Genomic DNA, 22,344 nt, shown 5'->3' with positions numbered 1-22,344 from the left:
CATTTCAGTGGGTCTGGGGCGGGGGAGGGGGAGTGCGGGGGAGGGAAGAGTCTGCACTTCTGAGAAGTCCCAGGTGATGCCCCTGCTGCGGTCCAGGACCACACTTGGAGAAGCAGTTACTCAACCCCACAAGACCATCAGCTACCAAAAGAAACCCATGAATGGCATTAGTGCCGAATAAGAGAGAGAGACAGAGAGACAGAGAAGGAAAGAAAGGAAAAGGAAAAAAAATGAAACGAAAAGAAAAGAAAAGAAAAATTTTACCAGTATCTGTATCTTGGAAGTCAGAGCAAACCTACAAAAACAGATTTTCTTGAGTGAGCAAATCTGCCTGGCTTTTACACCTAGAAATCGGCCTCGCACTGGGTCCCCCTGACAAGCTTTGGCAGCCACTCGGGCACCAGATTTCTCGAATCCCCAAGCTTTAGAAGTGGGAAATGTTGCAGAATTCACCAGTCACAGCTACAGGACTCCAAATAGTGACACTGGGTGGCAAATACAACTTCTGCAGCACATCAGACCTCAATCTGGTGCACTCCATCTGAGGGCCCCGAGCCCAAGCCCACAGCCCCTGCTAATCCAGTGCGGGCCTCTGAGCTCCCATTTGCAGCGGGTGAGAAACAGAGCAAACAGCACAGGCTTCTCCCGAGACCGTACGTGTTCTTGCACATGGCCCTATCAAATACCAGACATTTCTTGGTGAGGAGTCAGATACCATCCACCAATTTTCTAAATTGCTAATCAGAAAATTGCTGCAATAGTTAACTCTGCATTCTACATTTGAATAAACAAAATAAAAAATAATTAGACCAAAACAATCACAATGGTCCTAAAAGCACACTAATGGACAAAATTAGCTTATTCAAATTTGTTGCGACATTCATCAGAACACTTGCTGGTCAATTTGCTTAATGAGTGCTCACTTTTCCCTTAATTTTTCTTGGGTGACATTCACTTAGAACAACACATTAAGCTGGCTACCCTTCTGCAAAGAATTCTTAATGACCAGCTCTGTTTTCAAAATGATTTCTTCTCATCTCTTTGTAGAAAATAAGAGGAAATGTCTGAAAATGATCTTACTATGTTTTCCAGAACTTTTTTAAAAAAGTTTCCAATATGTCCGTTGAGAAAGTTTTACTACTTCCTTATATGACTTTAGAATGATGGCTATCCTTAAAAGCAGGAGGGATAAAGAGGCCAATTCTAAAATTGTAACCTTCTAGTAGGTAATTTAAATCAATGGCCAGTTGAAAGAAACTCAAGCTGGAGGAAAGAAATTTAGTATTTTTGGAAACCTAAATTAATATTACATCAAGCCCTGGGAGCATATTTTTTCAAATGACTATAATTAAAGATATGTGAATTTTTCACAGGAGAAAAAAAGCTGAAAGTGAAAAATGCACCTAATTAAGTAATGATTTTATCTTTATTAGATGGTATTAAAAATATTATGTGGTTTAATGCTTTTAAAACCATAAAATAGCATTCTCTCTTTCACAATTCAAGGAATATTACACCAAACAATGGCAAAAGTGTGTCACTTTCTGTATGTTTTTCTCAGAAACAATAGCTCAGATATGAGTTTCCTGGTACTCTGATGATTCAACCATTACATTTTGTCATAAATAAGCTTAGAAAGCTAATGCTAGGTAGACCATGAAGTGTTCAGTTCTGGTTTTCAGATAGCTACAACTACTAACTTTTCTCTCTACACCACATTTTTAATAACTTATTTTGTAAGAAAAAATATTTTTAAAGTCAGCTACCAGTGATGTTTCAAGACTTTTCTACTTTGGTCCCAATTTGGTAGACCAAAAAGTTACTGAATCTTATGTTAAAAAGTCTATGTAGAGGCACCTAGGTGGCTCAGTTAAGTGTCTGCCTTTGGCTCAGGGCACGAGCCCAGGGTCCTGGGATTGAGCCCCTCATCTGGCTCCCCACTCAGCGAGGAACCTGCTTCTCCCACTTTCCCCACCCCCAAATCTTAAAAAAAAAAGAAAAAAAAAGTCTATGCAGATTCTGGCAAGGTGGCAGCAGTGGTAGTAGCCTAATTATTGGATCTCCCCTACCTGCACCTACCTTAACGCTAAAAAAAAGACAAATAGAGCAGAACCAAAACCCCAAGAACAACATCTACAACAAACCCAGGTGATAGAGTATTCCCACCAATCCTATATATGACAAGATGAGGAAAACCAACCAACAGCTTCAAGAAATTTCAGAGAGCCATTCTGAGAACACCCCCTACAAACTGGCAGATGGCATTACAGTTTTTAATTTCACTAGGTAAGTGCAGAGGGAATTGTGACCCACGGATGTCTCAGTGCTGGAATGTCCTGGGTGGGGGGAGGATTGATTCTTATAAAAAAACAAGAGAGGAAAAAAAAAAAAAAAACAAGAGAGGAGAAAGCCCCCGTATGGAGGAGAAACTGCTGAGGATGAATCTAAGATGAGCAAAACAGGGGCAAAGGTTGGGTGGGCAGGTGGGAATGGGAACCAAAAATGTAACATCTTAGACTTTCGAAAACTGGAGTCCACATACCACTCTGTGAAAACGACATTAATGGTACTCCAGAATTGTGAAACTAGGAAAGCTATACTGGCCCCACTAAAAGCACAGGAAAACTCATAGTGAGCAACAGAAAGGAACCACAGCTGAATTCCAAAGTTATTTAAAGAAAAAATAAGGAGCAGAATGACATCCCCAGTACAGACAATAAAATCATGCCAGAAAGAAGGAAAACAGATGTAAACTACAACCCGGTATTTCAAAATAAGCTAAAAGAAATGAAATCAAAGAAGCTATAAAGAACCACGTAAGAAGTTTTAAAACCCAGAAATTAGTTGACTGGAGAGAATGGAAGAGTGGAGATAGTGAAGAAACCAAGAAAAGAACTAAGAAAAGAAGTAAAAGAAATGAAGGGTAAATTTTTTTAAACACACACACACACACAGCACATAAAATGAATTGTGCCTTAAAAGAACTGGAAGATGGAGAGGAACAAAATTTTTTTTTTAATTTTTTTTATTTATTTATGATAGGCACACAGTGAGAGAGAGAGAGGCAGAGACACAGGCAGAGGGAGAAGCAGGCTCCATGCACCGGGAGCCCGATGTGGGATTCGATCCCGGGTCTCCAGGATCGCGCCCTGGGCCAAAGGCAGGCGCCAAACTGCTGAGCCACCCAGGGATCCCCCGGAACAAAATTTTTTAATTCACATAAATAATGAAGACACTGAAAGGTTTTGGGAGAAAGTGATCATCATAGAAGACAGGCAAAGAAGATCTAACACACATATAATGGGAGTTCCTGAAGCCAAAGAAAAAAGTATAGGACAAACAGCTAAAGCTATGCTACAAGAAAACTTTCCTGAGTAATTACACATTTAAGTAGCATTATTATGTGACTAGAAAACTCAACACAGAGTGGCCGACACCGTAAAATACTACTGGACTTCAAAGAATAAAAGCAAAACACATTCCTTTGGGTATTTAGGCAAACCTACCATGTTAAACGTGAGGAAAAGAAAATCAGAGTATCAGCAGACTTGGACAACACTTTATGGCAAAGGACAGTACCATAAAATATTAAAGATACTTGAGCAAAGAAAACATGAGCCAAGGATTTTACATCAGCCAACCTGACTTTGAAGTAGAAAGGTGACCGACAAGCTGTTGTGAACATGTAATTCAGGAAATACTTCCCATGAGTGCTTCCTGAAGCATCTAGCAGAGAGGATGAGCTTCAGAAAAACAAACAGCCAGGAAAGACAGGACATAAGGACCAGGGGCCAGCATCAAATAGATATTTACCAGGAGAACAGAGCAGTAACAAAGAAGAGAGGAGAACATGTAATTATCATATATTCTGATAAAGCAATTTTAGTACAGCTATCATTAAAATTAGGGGAGGGAGGGAGGGGCATTTGAAAAGTAGTATATGATCAACCGATTGTATAGATAGTAACTAGGATGAAAGGCCATGACTTCAAATGCCAAGCTGGGGGTGGGGGAGGGAGAAGAAAGAACAGGCTTCTAGCTAATTTAAATGTTACTCACAGTAGGAAACCAATAGAAAATAGCACCCCACCACTACTACCAAAGAGTGAAACAAGGATATTATAGAAAAGTATCAGCATAAAAGCAACCAGCAGAATGAAAAAATACCAATCTTTGCCAGCACCCCAAGGAATACCAAAAGAGCAGAAAGAAAGTAGACTAACAGAAGAACACTCCAATTATTAAGTACTCTTGTTAGGGGAAAAAAAAAAAAAAATCAAACCTGAATATGACCAAACCTCTAAATCACAAATGCATAAGAAATACAGGGAACAAAGAGCCTGTTCACCAGCACCATGGGGATGCAACCAGAAGAATCAAGAGAATCCTGCACAGGACCAGTACTCAGTTCCTTCAATGGAAATGGGGGAATAGGACCTATGGGTGGCCCAGCAGTTTAGCGCCTGCCTTTGGCCCAGGGCAGGATCGAGTCCTGTGTCGGGCTCCCAGCATGGAGCCTGCTTCTCCCTCTGCCTGTGTCTCTACCTCTCTCTCTCTCTCTCTCTCTCTCTCTGTCTACACTGAATAAATAAATAAAATATTTTAAATAAATAAATAATAAATAAATAAGAAATGACTTAAAGACCACATGAACCAACTGCAATATGGAAATCTCATTTGGATTCTGTATCAAATGTGTACAAATTGGTGTGTGTGCCTATTTTCATACATATTTTTATAGGTATTATATTTCCACAGGGAACTGTGACTCCTGGGTAATCAACAACATCGTGGGAAATACATTGACTTGGAAAGCTGTGACACTGGCATTATCACTACGTGGGTAATCTTTGTATTTCAGAGCTACATACTGAAAACATGTCTAGATGAAATCCCATGATGCGTGAGAGGTGCCTCGAAATAATGGAAGGATGAAGTGGACAAAGATGAAACAGAAAACGCTGCTTGCTGATCCAACTGTTGAAGCTGGATGGTAGGTATAGAAAAGTTCATTACACTATTACCTAGGTCTGAAATAGCCTTGTGCTTTATATATTTAGATATGTAGAGATATATCAATTTTTATGTATATACACATATATCATTTTCGTTTTTCAGAGAGAGAGAGCATGAGTGCCTGGAACAGGGTTTGAGGGAGAGGGAGAGAGAGCAGCATCTTAAGCAGGGAGGGCTCGATCTCACAACCCTGAAATCATGACCTGAGCCCAAATCAAGGTTTGGATGCTTAGCAAACTAAGCCATCTGGGTGCCTCTGTATTTTAAAGTTAATGTGAGGTTCAATTGCTCCATCTTTTTTTTTTAAGGTTTATTTATTTCTTTTTTGAGAGAGAGAACCCATGTGTCAAAACAGGGGGGTAGGGAGGGGGAGAGGGAGAGAATCTCAAGCTGACTCCCCGAAGAGCACGGAACCTGAAATGAGGCTGGATCTCACCATCCTGAGATCGTGACCTGAGCCAAAACCAAGAGTGGAATGCTAATGCAACTGAGCCACCCAGGTGCCCCTCAATTGCTCCATCTTAAGATAAAATGGCTACTACTAGGTTTTCAGACAACCCAAGGAATAGTCTAAAAGTTCCAGGCCCCCTACATTTTTTTTTAACCCTTCTCTAGTTAACTGATAGCAAACTTAAACAGGATCTATTTAAACTAGGCCCTGAAATTCTCACCCAAAACAGTGGGAACTAACCAGTGATGACCGACCACACTGGATAAAAATAATTCCCTGACTTAGAAACACCAGTCTTTTGTCAAACGTGAAGCAAGTATATGACAGCAACGGGTCCCATCATTACTTAAGGACCCACACTTGTATATCTTAAAGCTGGTCATCTCAGCAAAATTGTTAGCTGACACCCTACAAAGCACCTGGGGAAATCTTGAAGGCCTTCCCGCCAAAGCTGTGGTCACTGGGGTCACACCGTCTTGCCCACAACTCACAGGGGTACCACTCTTCCATCGCCAGATGGTCTGTATCTTGGATTCCTTCCTGAGCATCAACCCACACTATACCAAAGGTGACAACAGTCCTACTCGATGCCCAAGAAACCGACAGAGAAGGAACTTTCTAGTCCTCAGTAATTCTCATTTGGGGGAGTCCTAGATTTGAAAACTAGAGAGCTTATCACTTCATGGATCTTTGAGAGGCCACTCTCAGGCTATGCAGAGTCACCTGAAGCCAAGCTGCTGCCACCCCACCCCGGCCACCTACGGTGACATGAGAGTGGCACACGATGCGCCCAATACCTGTCCTGGGCTGAATGGCCCGGAGTCGACACAAGCTGCCATCGGCGGATCGTAGTTATCATTAAACCCAAAGATGGTCCGATTTTAACAAGAAAAGGCTGAATTTAAAAAGGAGGTGAAGAGCCTCTAGTCCTTGGAGATGACCTGAAGAGCACTCAGGCTTGGACCCCTGGAGGATCTCTCTCAGCTGTGAAAAAGCATTCTGGTACATTCTGAGAAAATGATTCCAAGCCTCCAGCCGGTGGGTCCTTCCAGGAAAACCTGCTCATGTGGCTCATCATTGTTCTGGAGGCCCCTTCCCTGGGCCCCTCGCCCCTTCCCTGTCTCTCCTCTTTCCCCTTCTGGTTTGCCTTCTCCAGTCCCTCCTCCTTCCTCGTGAACCCAGGCCGCCCCAACCCCCTGAGAAACCTTTACCTTTCTCTGCTCCCTTCCCTAAGTGACCAGAACACAGAACTGAAATAAATCTATATGAAGCCGCTTTCTATGAGAGACCCTAGGCTTTCTTCTTCTCTTTCTGGGCTCTTTGTGGGGCCTGGGCTCATGAGCCAAAAAAAGAATTCACTGGAACAGAAGCCCCAAGATGATGTGGATTTTTGCTTGGTGCTCTCCCCACTCCCCCAATGCTTTAACAATCCTGGATGAGCCAACCTATGAATGTTAAAAGATCTTAAATTTTAAATTTTAAAAATTAAATTTAAAAAGATTTTATTTTAAAAGGTCAGTTTAAAAGATATTAGAAGGGAGCAAGGGAATGAAACTGAGTCATAAGCCTACAGAGTCATAAGCCTACAATTTTATGGATAGAGCTGCTGGTCCAGATTTCCCATAGGGACACAGAAGCCGGCTTACACCCTGCTAAGGACTGTCCTCACCTGCTGGCCCGCCACCACCTCGGCTCTCCAGCATCCCCCTCCCTTGGCCAGCCTCTCTTTGGAAGGCAGTCATTCCAAACCTAAGGTGATCATTTAAATAATATCCCTTGAAAATGCGCAAATGTAAATTAGGCTACACATTCAGATCTACTAAAAAATTCATAAACCCTTCTACATATGCTAGTTTATTTTAAAAAGCAAAAGAGGAGGGGGGGTTCTTTTTTTTTTTTTTTTTTTATGAAAGTGATGCCTTTGGGTTGAGCTAGAAACGTGTCTACTATTTCCCTGCAGTAAATACCCTGGCGATACTATAAGTAGAAAAAAAAATTTTTCCACATCCCAATTAAACCTTTTCAAGTGGCTCTTCTAATGCCATCTTTTGGATTAAGAATCCGGGTTTCATTTAACAATGACAAGAAGCCTAATGACCACCCTGTGTGGTTTTTATTACCAGGCCAGTTCTTAAAACGAAGATCTTCCCAAGGTACATGGACTCAACGTCACCCATTAAAAGAGAAATCAGTGGAAATCAGAATGGAAATGCATTTAAAACACTTCACAAGCCAAAAGACCGAGTCGGTTTAAAAGTACCCATAGCCTTTCCAAGTAGAAGAATTCTCAATTTTTTTTAACATGCTCTTGTTTTCTTTCAAACCATGCGCCAGCCCAGTAACAGAGAGCCAATGCCCCCACCTCCCCACCCCATCACACTTCTAAAATCGCCAGTGTTTTCCCCAGAAGCCAAATCTATATTAGAAACCTTTCTATAAATACCTCCTTCCAATAAAAAGACACACCAAATAATCCCCAAAATTCTTTGTGATGATACCCCCTTTGTTCTAACTCTGCTAAGCAATTCTGCGGCAGCTTACCAGCCTACCTACATAGGTCATTCTATGTAAATGACTGGCAGCCCGGGATTGTTTTTGAAGAATTTTCTAACACCCTTTGAAATAACCTGAGTCATCTGGGGTAAAAATCCCAAAGAAGCTAGGTATTTTGCCTCACTCACTCAACTCACTCGGGAACTTAAAAGATGCAAGCGAAGGAGTGAGGGTGTCTCCTCTTTTCGTATTTCCCTATTAGTTTTTTTCCACTTGGTCAGGAACAAAGGCACTCCCAGGTGAGTGCCATCACACACCTTTATTTTTTTTTTCACACCTTTTCTTTAAGTGATTGACTTTTCCTCTCACCAACAGCCACCTCCTCACCTAAGGCTCTCTGCTTTGGGGAGGGCAGGAAACCAGTGCCCCCAATTACCTTCCCAATGCCCTCTAGTGCAGGGTGGAGAACCCAGAACAGAACCTCAAGATGTCCTAAACCCTACAGGAGAGGTTGATTATCAAGGTTGAGAGGCTTTGCTTGTTCCTGGTTTTTTTGGAGTGGGTTTTTTTTTTTTTTTAAAGGAATGGATTTATGCAGATTGCCACACGCCTGGATTATCATTTTACTAAATATTTAAAATCTGCTAATAAGTAAAGAACCAAAAAACCATCTAGTGCCACTACGGGACGTTGAGCCTATGAAATCTGTAATCTTGGCTGGCGGTGGGGAGGTAGGAAGGTGAGGGAGGGTAATTAGCCTGGACTTAAAAGCGACTCAAAATACGTATCCGTGGCCCTACTCTGGATTTGCATTGTACATGCATCATGTGTAATACATGCAAAAGGAAAGTCTGTAGTTTTTCCATTTTTTAAAGTTAATTTCTCTGAATAAGTAACTACCTGACCAGATTACACTTGACAAAAATCTCACATATGGCACCGGAGGAAATACTGCAATTACTGACGAATCAAAAAAAAAAAAAATCCTCAGAAATTACCCTAGCTCATCTTCCAGTAGATTCTTTCCATGGGAGTCTTTTGGCTAGCTGAAACCCCTTCCTTTAAGATTCACACCTTACCCCATGCCTTCACCGAGATTTAACTCAGGCCCCACATCTTCCTCTGATTCAGCCTCTCTCCTCCAGAAGGGATGCCTATGCCTCTAATCCAGTGGTAATGAATATGCATCCTGGCTTCTGGTCCAGGACTGGTATTTAAATCTTATTACAAATCCTATTACATTAGCACCGACCCCAGCCCTTATCTTCCCATAGCTCCCAGGCTCCTTCAAGGCAGGGATCACATCTCAGAGCATCATCACACATTTCAACATGACAAGTGAAATGGCATAATCAACTGGAAGCTGTTGAATTGCAATTTCATTTCTACCGTCCTCCCTACTGGACGGCTGACTGATCTGATCTGTGCCATTGAGCCATGACCATGAAATGACCCAAGGGAAAGGGCAGGTGGGAAGGGAAGTCTGGGTGATGGGTAAGCCACCGGGCGAGCAATCCACCCCTGAGCAATCAAGGAAAAAGGACTTCCTTCATCCTCACAGATCTCTGGGCCTAGCTGCAGCACGGCTGGCTTTCTCTCAAAATTATCAGTGGGGGGATCACAGAGCACAGTGGTTCTCAGGTTAGGGTGAATTATGATCAATTATAGATTCCTCTGGACTTCGGACTTCCTTTTGTTCCTCTTACTTTGGCACTTGGCTTAAGTGATCCCACAGCTGCATGATCCACTCTGGTGAGATAGCCCCAAACCCTAAGAGATCAATAACCCAGGCTTAAGCCGTGGGTTCTTTATTGGCTATTTTCAATATGGCCAAAAACTGTGAAGAGTGGTGGATCGTGTTAGAGTCGAACCAGAATTTAGAGAAACACTCTCCCCAAATCCAAGGCAGGAAAGAAGAAAAAAGTGGCTGGTGATTTTATTTAGAAACGATTTCAGACAGGCCCTTAAAGGGTCGTCAGACCAGCTGAGGTAAGCAGGACCTAACCATTTCAAATGACAATTATCTGACTCTCCTCATACTTGCAGCAAAGACCCTATAACTAGCTCTGGCAATGCAATAACGTATTTTCCAAAGCTCCAATCAAGAATCCCCCCCCCCAAAAAAAAAATCTCAATTTCCTTCTGGGGCAATTTAAACTATTCTCACTTTGTCCCATTCTTCACTCACATATTGCAAATATTTGAAGACTGTCATTCCCTAAAACTTCCTCACCTTATCTTCTCCAGGCTTAATAAATCCAATTTCTTTAAGTTGCCTTCAAAGGGCCTATTTGCCAAAGCTTTAATCAACTCTGTCCTCCCTCACACCCACACTGTCCATTCTGTTCTCTGAGAAAACCAACAAACACTTTTGGAAAATGGCTTCATGTGGAGAATAAATGCAGAATTATCCTCCTGCTATGTATTTCTTTTCGTGAAAATTTACCTTTCATTGTATGACTGACACACAACACGCAATTCCTTAAAAATCCCCAAATCCTACCATTCATATCACACAGCCATGTCCTGTTGACTTCTGGGGCACAGTTTTGCTCTTACGTGGACCCGACCCTAAGAAGTATCCCATTTGTATCTACCATCATGAAATGGAGTTTCAAGGAAATGTGGCCTGTAAATAGTCAATAAATAAACACAACAGAGTCCGACACCATATTCCTCTTCCTCCCCTCAACCGGACTGCTCCTCCTCTGGCTTTATTTCCATGTATGACATAGTACCTACCACCAGTTCTCCCAGTTACACATGCCTACTGGGAACTCCTGCTCCCCTTCCCCTCAATCTCATCCATGCCTGACACATCCAAGATGACTGTAAATTTGCCAAGTGAATTAAGTCTGCCATCTTGATCTTCCCCACATCTCATTAGCGTTTTCCCTGCTTCCCTGAGCATGCACCCTTCACACTCAGGCCCTCACCCCTCCTTTCCCCAGAGGCCATCTAAAGAGTGACCATCGCTCTACCCTGCTCCCCATCAACACACAGCTCAGCCATGAGACTGACTGTCCCCAAAGAGGCTCCTGAGAAACTCTCCCTTAGGTGTCTATACGCCCATGTTCACAGCAGCATTATTCAGAACAGCCACCCAGTGGTCCATTGATGGATGAAAGGATAAACAAAATATGGTATAAACTTATATATGTGCATATGCATATGCAGACATACATACACATATACATACATTTCCCTCCTTAAAGAGGAAGGAGATCCTAACGTATGTTACAACGTGGATGAACCTTGAAGACATTATGCCAAGTGAACTAAGCCAGTCACAAAGACAAATCCTGAACGATTCCACTTCTATGAGGTCCCTAGAGTAGTCGAACTTGTAAATACAGAAAAACAGAATGACGGTTGTCAGGGGCTGGGGGAAGGGGTAATAGGGAGTTAGTGTTTAATGGGCACAGAGTTTGTTTTGCAAGATGGAAAACGTTCTGGAGATGGACTGCCCAACAACGTGAACGTACTTAACACTACTGAACTGTACATCTAAAAATGATTAGGATAGTAAATATTACGTTGTGTGTATTTTCCTAAAATGCACACACAAGCACATACACACCTCCCTTGGTCTTGGTTACCCACAGTAAGGGGGTGCCCAAGTTTTCAGGGGAGGTTGGGGATTGGATGGAATGGTGGAGCGAGCAGCCCTGGCCTGATGGTGAGCAAAACCCAGAGAGCCACTACGGGGTCAGGTCCACGCTAGTCCTGACCTCTCAGCTCTTTTCAGAATCTGGACCAGGACGCCTGGGTGGCTCCGTGGTTGAGCATCCACCTTCAGCTCAGGTCGTGATCCCAGGGTCCTGGGATCGAGTCCCACATGGGGCTCCCCGCAGGGAGCCTGCTTCTCCCTCTTCCTATGTCTCTACCTCTCTCTGTGTCTCTCAGGAATAAAACACTAAATAATCTTTAAAAAAAAAAAAAAAGAATCTGGACCAAACACAACAATAAATATTCCCTCCCTCCAATGTTCCTTGAGGCTAATCAAAGAGCCCACCTTTCCTGCCTCTCTTCCCCTCCGATTCCCTACCCACCCCAACCATCACACCAACTGGAAGATGTGACAATCCTCAAATAAGATCCTAGGACTTGTCCCCTGTTCCCACAGTTTTTTCCCAATTGAAGCCTCAACTACACTCTACCCTCCAACGCACAGAAATCGCTTTGCACTTTTTTTGACACCAAGTTGGATTTAAATTGGAGGCTCTGCTCTCAGGTCCCCCTCCCCTCTGGCCCACACCTGTAGCTCCTGCGAGGACCAAGGCCTAGGGATTGACAGATCTTCCCAAGACCCGTTCTGAAAGGTTTACTGAGCATTTACTATGTTCAAATGCTGCACAAGTGCTGGAGATCGAGAGATGTTAAGCTCACATCCACGGAGCACCGCTGTGTGTCCAGCCTGAGGCAAAGGCCAAGGTCAGCCAGGTCCCTCACTCCTAGGGAAGGTGGTCACAGAAAAACCCCTCATTCTTGAGGTGCTTTCAACCCCACTTCACAAAGTAACAGGGTCCCTGGACCCTAAGTGAGCTACCCTCACTTATTCACCTTGAGAAAATGGCCATCTACAGACCTGTCCCCTCCTAAACTTTCATCTGGAAATCCGGATCCACCAAGACAGGGCTAAGAATAAAGTGGAACAAAGAACCAAGGGGAGAACTATGCATTGCCACTACCAGCGGATTTTTTTTTTTTAAAGCTAGACATGAAGTGTACACATTTCTCACCTTAGTACCAAAAACAGCCCTCTACAAAATCTGGTTTAAAACCTATTTCCAATTTTTTTTTTTTTAAGAGACAAAGCTGAAAGAGGGCCATGGAATCAGCCTGATGTGGAGTTCCCATGCTGTCCCCGTGAGACACCATGCTAGGGCATGTGATCCCCTTTTGGGAGCCCATGCCATCATCCCTGGGTCACACATGAAGGACTGAGGCTTACAGAGAGGAAGAGTCCTCACCCAGATCGCACAATGGCAAGGGGCCCAAGTGGACACAAACCTCAGGTGGTCCCGTTTAGGAGCCCAAGGTCTTAACTCTGATGCCACCCGCCCTGGATAACAATTTAGCCTGACGTTTGCAAGTGTGGAAAACGTAACCATCAGAAAAGGAGGCAGGTACCCAACAAAGTGTGTGGTAACCAAAATAGAGCATGAAGGCCAGAGCATAGGATGAAAGGAAAAATCAGCAGATGTGAATGTTTTCACTGGAGAAATCTTCTGAGTTGTTTGTCTTTCTGGGGGAGAAAAAAAAAAAAAAAGTTCAAGATCCGTCCAGTCTCCGAGTAGGGATTCCCAACGGTTAGGTCAAAAGCTATATAAAACTCAAAACAAGAAGTAAAGTTTATTTCACGTTAAAAGCTGTCATGTTAGTACTTAATTGGTACCTTGCATGAAAGGTTCCAAAGAGAAACCGTCAAATTCTACATCCTCACAGAGCTCACTCACTCATTAGGTGCCCATCCCATCCCAGGCCCTGTGCCAAGCATCTGGACAAGAATCTCTTTCTGATTTTTAGGACAATCATATGAGAGTAGGCATGATTTCCATCTTGGGGAAAACAGTAATTCCTATTTTACAGATGGTAATTATTGACTGACATGTATTGAGCTTGTACTGGCAACCATTCTAAAAACGCTACACGTAGAACAGATTTACTGGAACAGAATGGTTTCGTAATTTAAAGTCGCACAGCTGAAACGAGGGTGAAAAAGGAAATTCAGTGGGGTGACAGACTTGCTCCAAGCCCCCAAAGCTCTCAGCCACGAAGCCAGCAGACTAATTAATACAAGGCTGTCTTCACTCCTTAGGCCTGTGCTCCATCCCCTAGGTACCTGTCCACCAGGTACCTGTCCACCAAATACCTGTCTACCAGATACCCATCCACCAAATACCTGTGCACCAGGTACCTGTCCACTAGGTACCTGCGTGGCCCATCTATGCTCACCAGCGCCTGAGGCTTAAAGCCTACAATGTCTAAGGGCTGGCAGCAAAGAGTGGTATCTCTTGGAGCCTCCTAAGGAGCACAAATCCCATCTAAAGAGGCAGAGTTTTCTGTTCTTCAAGAGAACAGAGAAATCGAGAACTTGACATAAATTCTCCAGATTTTTAAGCACTGCCTCGATGTTTTCTTAAAAAGCAGCATGTGGAGGAAAACAAAACAAAACACACATGTCCAGGGGCCAGCAGCCGGTAACGTCTCCCTACCTAGTCTGAAGTCAAAAGCTGGGCTGTCTCGGGTCCCAAACGTCCAGAATCAGAGGTCCTGGGCCAGGCTTCCTCAGAGTGCCCCCCTCCCTTTGACACAGATTTACCCTGGCTTTGCCCTGGACTCACACCGGTACCTCTGCTTACTCCCTGGCAGGTGCTCCTCGCTCTGGACTTGCAGTCACAAAGCCACCTTCTTCAAGTTACAGAAACCGCCTATGAAATTTTGCACACTTGAGATTCCTTCCAAGGCCTTTCAGTCCCTTATTTGGAAAGTCCCCTCCCGTGCCTGCTGCAAAACAAAGCACTTCCCTCGTCCCAGCCTGTGGACCCTCCAAATAAATCCATTCTGGAGCCAACGCTGCTGCAGCCTTGACCACTGCCTCGGAGAGGTTCTCATCCTGCAAGGCCAGCTTTAAGATTTCTGCTCGGGACACCGGGACGCCGTGGCTCATTTCCCGGTGTCCTCTCATCGGCTGGGGGTGGGGGGGGGAGACTTGAGGAAATGAGTCAAAATCCTAAGGGCAACTTCTGGCAGCTGTCAACAACAGCAGCAAAATCCATCAGCACAACAACATCTGTCCCTAAACAAACGCGCACGACCAGGGAAGCCCAAGAAACACTTGGCACGTTTCTGATGAGGATGTGTTTGGGGCTATGAGTGGTAAACTGCCTTTCTGGCTCAACTGTGCCCATTCAGGGTAAATAGCCAGTGGTGTGAACTCATTCCTGGGAGTCTGCTCTTTCACAGCTATGCCACAAGTATACGATAACGCTAAGAGCATTTTAATTTTTTGGAGAGGGGGATGGAAACAAAAAATCTCAACTGACTTTCATCATCATTTGAGAGACCATTGGTCTTCATTTCTGAGGCCTTCAGAATGGGACAGCTAACACCTACAGCCCTCAGGAGCAGGGTCAGTTGCCTAAGTACCCCCCCAGGGAAGCTATATTGAATGACTCCCCCTCCCCAGTGAATACTTCCCTCAAACTGAGAACACTTTAAGTCAGACATCATAAGACAGGCAATTCTAGGTCTTTTTTTCACCAAAATTTGGAGGGCCATCCCATATTCTCAGAGCCTCCAGTGATACCCTGGCATACAAGATATGCTCAGTGAATAGCTTCAAATGATCTCACAACTGATTCTGTTAAGGCTGTGAATGGATATACAGTTGGGCTAATGTCAGGCTTCACCATTGATGACTTTGATAACAGACTTATCCTCAGCCAGTGTCTCCAGCTATAAAATGGTAAGGATGGTAAGACTACTGCCTCCAGGGCTTGTTGGGAGGACTAGAAATACCACATGAAACCCTCTCCCCGACTCCCCCACCCCAAAACACGGACCTGGCCCAGTTTTGAATAAAAAACAACTACACAACACACAAAATGAAATGTAAGGCACATCAGAGAATGCATCGTAATAACACAGCATGCAGACTTTATCAAGTCATTAAAAAAAAAAAAAAAATGTGTGGATGAGGGGGAAGGACCAGAATGGGGCTAAGTGACTTTTCTGGGATCCCTTTACAGGACCACTGTATTATTCCCAACAGGATAAGAACCAAAATGTCCCTTGGCCAGCTGCTGGGTATGACTCTGGCCTCACACCTGCAGGAACGAGAGGAAAGTGTGATTCACTATTCCTGGCAGGCTCGTGTTGCCGGGCACAGGGGTTGTAAATACTGAGGGGAGCGGTGATGGAGGGTCCTACGGAGACGGCACCTCCTAGGTTGTATTCAAAGGGAAACTAGGCAAAGGTGGGGACTGGGGAGGGAGCAGGAATAAACCACACCCCCCTGCTTTAGCCTAGGGCTCGAGCAGTAGCAACCACCAGTGATCCCCGGGAGGGGAGAGGCAGAGCAATTTCAGGGAGCCAGAAAGGAATCAGGGAAAGAATTCAGAAAAATTGTAGTCTACACCCAGAACACTGGAAGAGGAGAATGTGGAACCCAAAGGATCCTTCATGATGCCGATGCCTCACTGTTCTCTGGAGGACACTGGGACCTCCAGAATTTAAATGACCTGCCAAGGGCACACCGCTAATACATGCTGCAAAAAGGAGAACGAGAAGGGCAGCTCAAGGCTCTGTCACTATACCACACTGCCCCCCAGGAGCCAGCCCTAAAACTCCCTCTGCCAAAAATCTATTGAAGGGAGCAGGATATTCATGAAGACAGAGGCGACCGATTCATGTAATTTTTAAAAAGGGAACTATTCTGGGTGGTCTGTCTTTTCTGGCGCCCTATTCGGGTCCCTGAACATACCTTAACTGCAATTTAAAATGCCAAGGCACAAAGACAGAAGGACCAAATGTGTCATTTGAAGCTTAAGCGGTCAAATCCGCCACGGAAACCGGGCCCTGGTCCATGATCCACGCCCCCTCCCCCCCATCTCACGGGGTCCAGATGCAAGGCCTCTCTTCCTCCACAGGAAAGCCCGCACAATGCCTTCCAAGCCCGGGAGCAGGCCGGCTGGACCTGGAGACTTTAGGGGAAACCGCCCGGCGGTCAATGGAGTACACGACAGTTCATAACGATGCTTCCTTTTCTTTCTTTCTTTTTTTTTTTTTTAAGCCCCTTAAATTCCAGGTCAGACTCACTTTCTGTCCTTGCACCATCGGGGTGGCCTTAAAGGGTTTTTCAAAAAAGAAAAAAAAAATGACCTGGGTTTTATGGCTTAGCCGGGCGCCCAGCACTCCCTCGTGCACTAGCGACACCCAGAAAAAACAAAAAACGGGGGAGGGGGGGTGGAGGGGAGGGGAGGAATCTGACCCAGGGCTTCCAGGAGCCTGCAAGTCCTCCTCCTCCACCACCACCACCACCTTCAGACCCAAGTTCCCGCGCACACAGAACCGGGTTTTCACTACAGATGCAAGTACGATTTGCAGAAAGTTCCACTGCGTCTCCCACCCCCGCCCCAGGCGGCCCCGGAGGAGTGTAGCTGTCACGTGGGGCGGGGTGTTGCAAACCTCCCAGTTCCCAGGGAGGACGGGGCCCCGCGGTTCCAGGGCGCAGACCCCGGCTCGAGCGGCTCGCAGAGCCCCGCCGGGCTGTCGGGGGCGGGGGGGGGGGGGCCCGGGGCGCCCCAGCGCGCGGTCGCTGCCTCCCGGCCGCTCGGAGGCGCGTGGCAGGAAAGAAACGGCCCCGCGGCGGAAAGGGGCGAGCCTCCGGCGTGGGATCAACAGCAAAAAGTCTGCAGCCTAGCGGCTGCTTTGCACGCGCCCTGCCCCAGTGGTCCCCGCAGCCGCCGCCTCCAGGCTCAGGGGCCCGGCTCCCCGGCGGACACGCCTATAACCGGGGGCGGGGGGCGACCCGGGGGGCGGCGGGGACGGGCGGCGGCGCCTCTGTCCCCAGCTCCGGGCCACAAAGGGCGCCCGCGGTGTGCAGAGCAGAGGCTCTCCAACTTCGCCCTCGGCGCGGCCGCGAACCTGCGCGCTCCGGCCACACACGCGCAACTTTCAACAAAAGGAAGCAGCGGCCGCGCCTCGCCTCGCCGCGCCGAGGTAACGCGCTGGGTGCGGACCCCGGACCCCGGACCCCGGACCCGCCCGCCTCGGCCCCCGCGCGCCCCGCGCACAAGAGCCGCCCCGACCCGCACAGCTCGCGCCCTCCCGCCCCGCCGGACCCCAGCCCGGCGCCCCCGCCGCCCGCCCCAGGGGCTCCCCGCGCAGGTGAGCGAGGCGGGGCGCGGGGCCGTCCCGGGCACGCCTCGAGCCTCCGGGGGCGGAGAAGCACGGGCACCGGAGGGTCGTCGGCCCCCGCTGCGGACCCCCACCCCCACCCCCACCCCCACCCCCGGCCAGCGGGCTGCAGCCCCGGGGCGCGCCGGCGGCGCCGGGGTGGGCACGCGGGGGGCGCGACCCGGGGGCCCACCTGTCTGGACGCCGAGCAGCAGCAGCAGGAGCAGGACGCAGAGAAAATCCCAGGCGCCGCGAGCGCCTCTCATCGCGGTGGCTGCGCTGGGACCGGAGCTCCGTTCCCCGTTCCTGCTCGCGCCCAAGTGCACGGAGCGCCGCGGAGCCGAGCCCCCAGAGCGGCGAGCGGCGAGCGCCGAGCCGCGGCCGCTCCTCCCGGCGCCCTCCCTCCGCGCGCGGCCACGCCCCTCCCCCGCGCCCCTCCTCGCCTCCCCCCGCGGGGCTCGCGGGCCGCCGCGCCTCCGACGGGCTAATCCCCGGGGCCCTGCATCTCGCCGGCTCTCCGCCTCCCCTGTGATGTGGTCGGGGGCCCGACGCGGCTCCCGGGGAGGGGCCGTGTGAAGCCGGGCACCCAGCGCACCTTAGGGCGCGGGCCCGCCACCTGGCAGGTGCTCCCCAGACAATAAGGTCCGCCGCCCGGTCCCGGGCTCGCCCCCGGGCGGGGGTGCAGGAGCCGGCAGGAACGGGGGGCGCCGGGGATTAGCGGTGAGGCCCCCGCTCGCTCTCCCCTTGCTGTCCACCCTGGGGGCCCCAGGTCATTCACTCCGCTCGGCTTCTCCACCTGCTCCGCGCCGGGAGCGCACCCGCGGCTTCCACGGGGCGCTGCGGCCTCCGCCCGCCGAGCCCCCGCCGCGGCTCTCGGAGGAGCGGGCTTGGCTTGCGAGCCGGGGAGAGGCGGCCGCGGCGAAGTTTGCTCTGGGAGCCCGAGTTTTTAGACGACTTTGCGCCACAGATGCAGCGCGAAGCAATCCGGGAGCCCCCCGCCCCGCCCCCCCCCCCCCGACCCACCGACCTCCCCGCCCCCGCACCCGGGCGGATCGCAGGGCGTCCCTGCCTCGGAGCCAGAGCACCGTCCCCGGGTCCCCTTAGCTGCCCTAACCTGTACCAGGGGCAACGTACTAGCAAAATAATTCTCTTAAACCAGCTTCCACTGCCTGGGAAGGGCTCGATCCGAGGCAAGCCCGGGGCTTTGCCGCTCCTCCGGGCTCTGAATCGGGTTTGAGGCTCACAGCAGCAGCTTTGCGAGGCAGGGAGAGCGCAATGCTCCTTACTTGGGGTTTAAAAGTGGCCTCAGATCTCACAGCAGGTACAGGGGCGAGGGAGTCCTTTTAAGGCTGACTCCAGGTATGAGGGCCTTTCCCTTTGGCTTTTTAATAAACCCAGTAAAACACCTTACCAGAGAGTTTAAGAGTGGAAAATAGACAAAAAAGGGTGCCCATCGGAAAAAGTGGTCGAATAATATAGATATACCTGGACTTTTCTCTAAAATGACATCCAAAATGTGTAAGTAACCGCCCCACTTTATTTAATATCGAAAGCTCTCCTGTTTGATAATGAAAGGACCCAAGTTAGTTTGTTTTTTTTAAAGAAATGAGTTTTAAAGCTAATCACTTAAAAATGATCACTGCTAGGGGTGCCTGGGTGGCTCAGTCGACTAAGCCTCTGACTTCTGCTCAGGTCATGATCCGGGGGTCCTGGGATGGAGCCCCCCTCATCGGGCTCCCACTCAGTGGGGGAGTCTGCTGCTCTCTCTCCCTCTGCCCCTCCTTGTACTCATTCTCTCTCTTTCTCTCTCTGTCTCAAATAAATATATAAATAATCTTTTCAAAAAATTATCACTTTGAGGTCAATATGTATGATTGCCTCTCCTTAAACTCATGTATTCATTCAACAAGCATCTAAGTGTCTACTCTGAACAAGGAATAGCTGGGTACGGGGAGGACCATTTTTAATAGACAAAGGTGGACCCTGCCACCCTCCTTAGAGTCAAGACTGGGAACCCCCACCCCCATGTCATGTCCTAGCAAATAAGTCATACAGCTGTGGGAAAACTGAAATTCAAAGGTCTCTCTTTGTGCTCTGGGCCATCAGACCACATCTTTTTCTTGGGATGACAGAGATAAAAGCTACCACTCAAAGCAATCATAAGTTTCTGGGATCTTGATTTATTTCTAAAATCCATTTTGTAGCAAGAAAAAAAAATCACTGTGAGTTAAAATATCAACATTATGCCTGAGAGAGAAAATTTACAATTTTCTTCTTCAATCAACTGATATTGGAGAGGATAACAAGTCTTCAGAAGAGCGGGTGAAAAGGGACCATATTGCAATTTAATTCTAGGCAGGAAACTTCTTTCAGAAAAAAAAAAAACAGAATAGGGAATTATACAATGCTGGCCTGTCAGTCATCCCAAATATCTATTGAGCACCTTGGTAGGCACAAGACTCCCAATAATTCATAAAGACAAAGTCCTTGCCTGGGAAAGTAGGCAGATCCCCCCAAAGAAACTCTGATCTCTGCTAACGTGGTTTGTGTTCAGCCAAGACACACCAAGTTGGCCATACAGGTTGTTAGAATATTGAAGTCCTTCTGAATCAACTGGGAAAAAAAGTCACTGCCCCAAACCCCCAAGTACCCCTTCATTCACTCCAAGCTCTTTCCTGAGAGACCCCAAATCTCCTCAGGTCCAGCAATGAAAGACTGAATGCCAGGCATAACAGGAAACCGCCAGCCGCTGTGCCTTTAGGGTTACAAGCTATTTTTAATAACACCTCATGCCAGCCATGTACTGAAAGAAGGCATATAGGAGGTACTGTAAGTGACCTGCTACGCGAGTGAACTCTATTTCAGAACACGTCCAATAGAAACACAACGATGGAAATGTTTTACATCGTCAGGTAGGGTGTACAGGGCCAATTCTGTACTTTTTTTGTGGGACAGCCCTCCTACAGCCTTTTATAAATTATATTTTACATAGTTCATTGTTTTCATAACTGTGTTAGTGAGGACTCTTGATTGCAACTTGTAGAAACCCAGCTCAGGGCGCCTGGGTGGCTCAGTCGGTTAAGCATCTGCCTTTGGCTCAGGTCATGATCCCAGGGTTCTGGGATTAAGTCCCATGTTGGGTTCCCTACTCATCCAAGTGTTTGCTTCTCCCTCTCCCTCTGCCCCTCCTCCCCTATCAAATAAATAAATAAAATCTTTTAAAAAAGAAAAAAAGAAGAAGAGCACCTGGGTGGCTCAGTGGTTGAGCATCTGCCTTTGGCTCAGGGTGTGATCCCGGGGTCCTGGGATCGAGTCCCTCATCGGGCTCCCTGCAAGAAGCCTGCTTCTCCCTCTGCCTATGTCTCTGCCTCTCTCTCTGTCTCTCATGAATAAATAAATAAAATCTTAAAAAAAAAAAAGAAAAGATACTCACCTCAAATGGACTCAACCCAAAAACCAAAAACCTAAAATTGTGGATCTCATAACTGGAAAGTCCAGTGATGATAGCATTCGAGACTTTCCTAGATTCAAGAATTCAAAGTCACCAGGACTTGAAGGTAGTGTGTGTGTGGTGTGGTGTGGTGTGGTGTGGTGTGGTGTGGTGTGGAGTGACGTGTGTGTGTGTGTGTGTACATGCATTTTCTCCACGTCCATCTTTCAGCAGCACACGCCTGTATGGCTTCCCTATCTTCATATGCACTTAGGCAGCTCTAGGCTCACAGCTTATTTGTATGAATGTGAGCGGAGCTTTTCTGCCCCCATGAACATCTCCTATAGAAGTACTGATCCGGCTTAAGTCAGATGCCCACCTGGGACCCATCACTGAAGCCAGATGGGTACAATATGATGATTGACTGCGTCTGGATCCCACAGCCACCCCTGGAGCCCGGAGTTGAGGGTCCACTTCACCCACACCATGAGGTCTAAGAATGAGGAAGGATGTGTCCCCAAAGAAAAACTGAGGTACTCCCATGGGAGGAAGAAGGAGCAAAACAAAAGATGCTCATTACAACTTAACAATTTTTGTAGTTCTGACTGTAAAAGCAAAGGTGCCCATTGTAGAAAATCAAGGAAATGCCAAAGATTATTAAAAAAACAAAAACCACCCAAGACATAACTACTAAAGAGTTCATTTTAGTATGTTTCTGTCAAATCTTATTTCTCTGCTTATTGTAAGGGTTTTTTTTTTCCTCATTTATGTGATTTAAGATTTTATAATTTTTGTTAGTTTTCTATCCATCTTTTTTTTACCAGGCATAACAGAAGCGTTGTCCTGGGTGATTAAACATTCTTTGGAAGCCGTGTATAATGGCACTATAACGTTTAGTTGCATTATGTACCATAATTCTGGATGTTGAATTATTTCTCTATTTTTTCCAGTATTTTTTCTATCATGAATTACTTGGTGATGAGCATCTTGGTGAATAAAGCTTTTCTGCTTCTGATTATTTAGGAGGGATTTCTAGAGGTAGAATTACTAC

At 47.0% G+C, this 22,344-nt stretch overlaps 1 protein-coding gene across 4 annotated transcripts in view; it reads right to left on the bottom strand.

Annotated features, from left to right (window-relative positions):
* KIT (KIT proto-oncogene, receptor tyrosine kinase) overlaps positions 1–18,230 on the bottom strand; it is an 83,647-nt gene extending 65,417 nt beyond the window's left edge. For all 4 annotated transcript variants that reach the window (XM_025435629.3, XM_025435631.3, XM_025435630.3 and 1 more), the window contains exon 1: positions 18,057–18,230. In XM_025435629.3, coding sequence (XP_025291414.1) covers positions 18,057–18,129 — 73 coding nt within the window. In that variant the 5' untranslated portion in view covers positions 18,130–18,230. The remainder of the gene's footprint in view (positions 1–18,056) is intronic.
* Between the last annotated feature and the right edge of the window lie 4,114 nt (positions 18,231–22,344).

Source organism: Canis lupus, chromosome 13 (genome assembly GCF_003254725.2).
Source record: "Canis lupus dingo isolate Sandy chromosome 13, ASM325472v2, whole genome shotgun sequence".
NCBI classification, from domain to species: Eukaryota; Metazoa; Chordata; class Mammalia; order Carnivora; family Canidae; genus Canis; species Canis lupus.
Note: the sequence above shows the minus strand (reverse complement) of the source record. Positions and strands in the feature narration are given on the sequence as shown.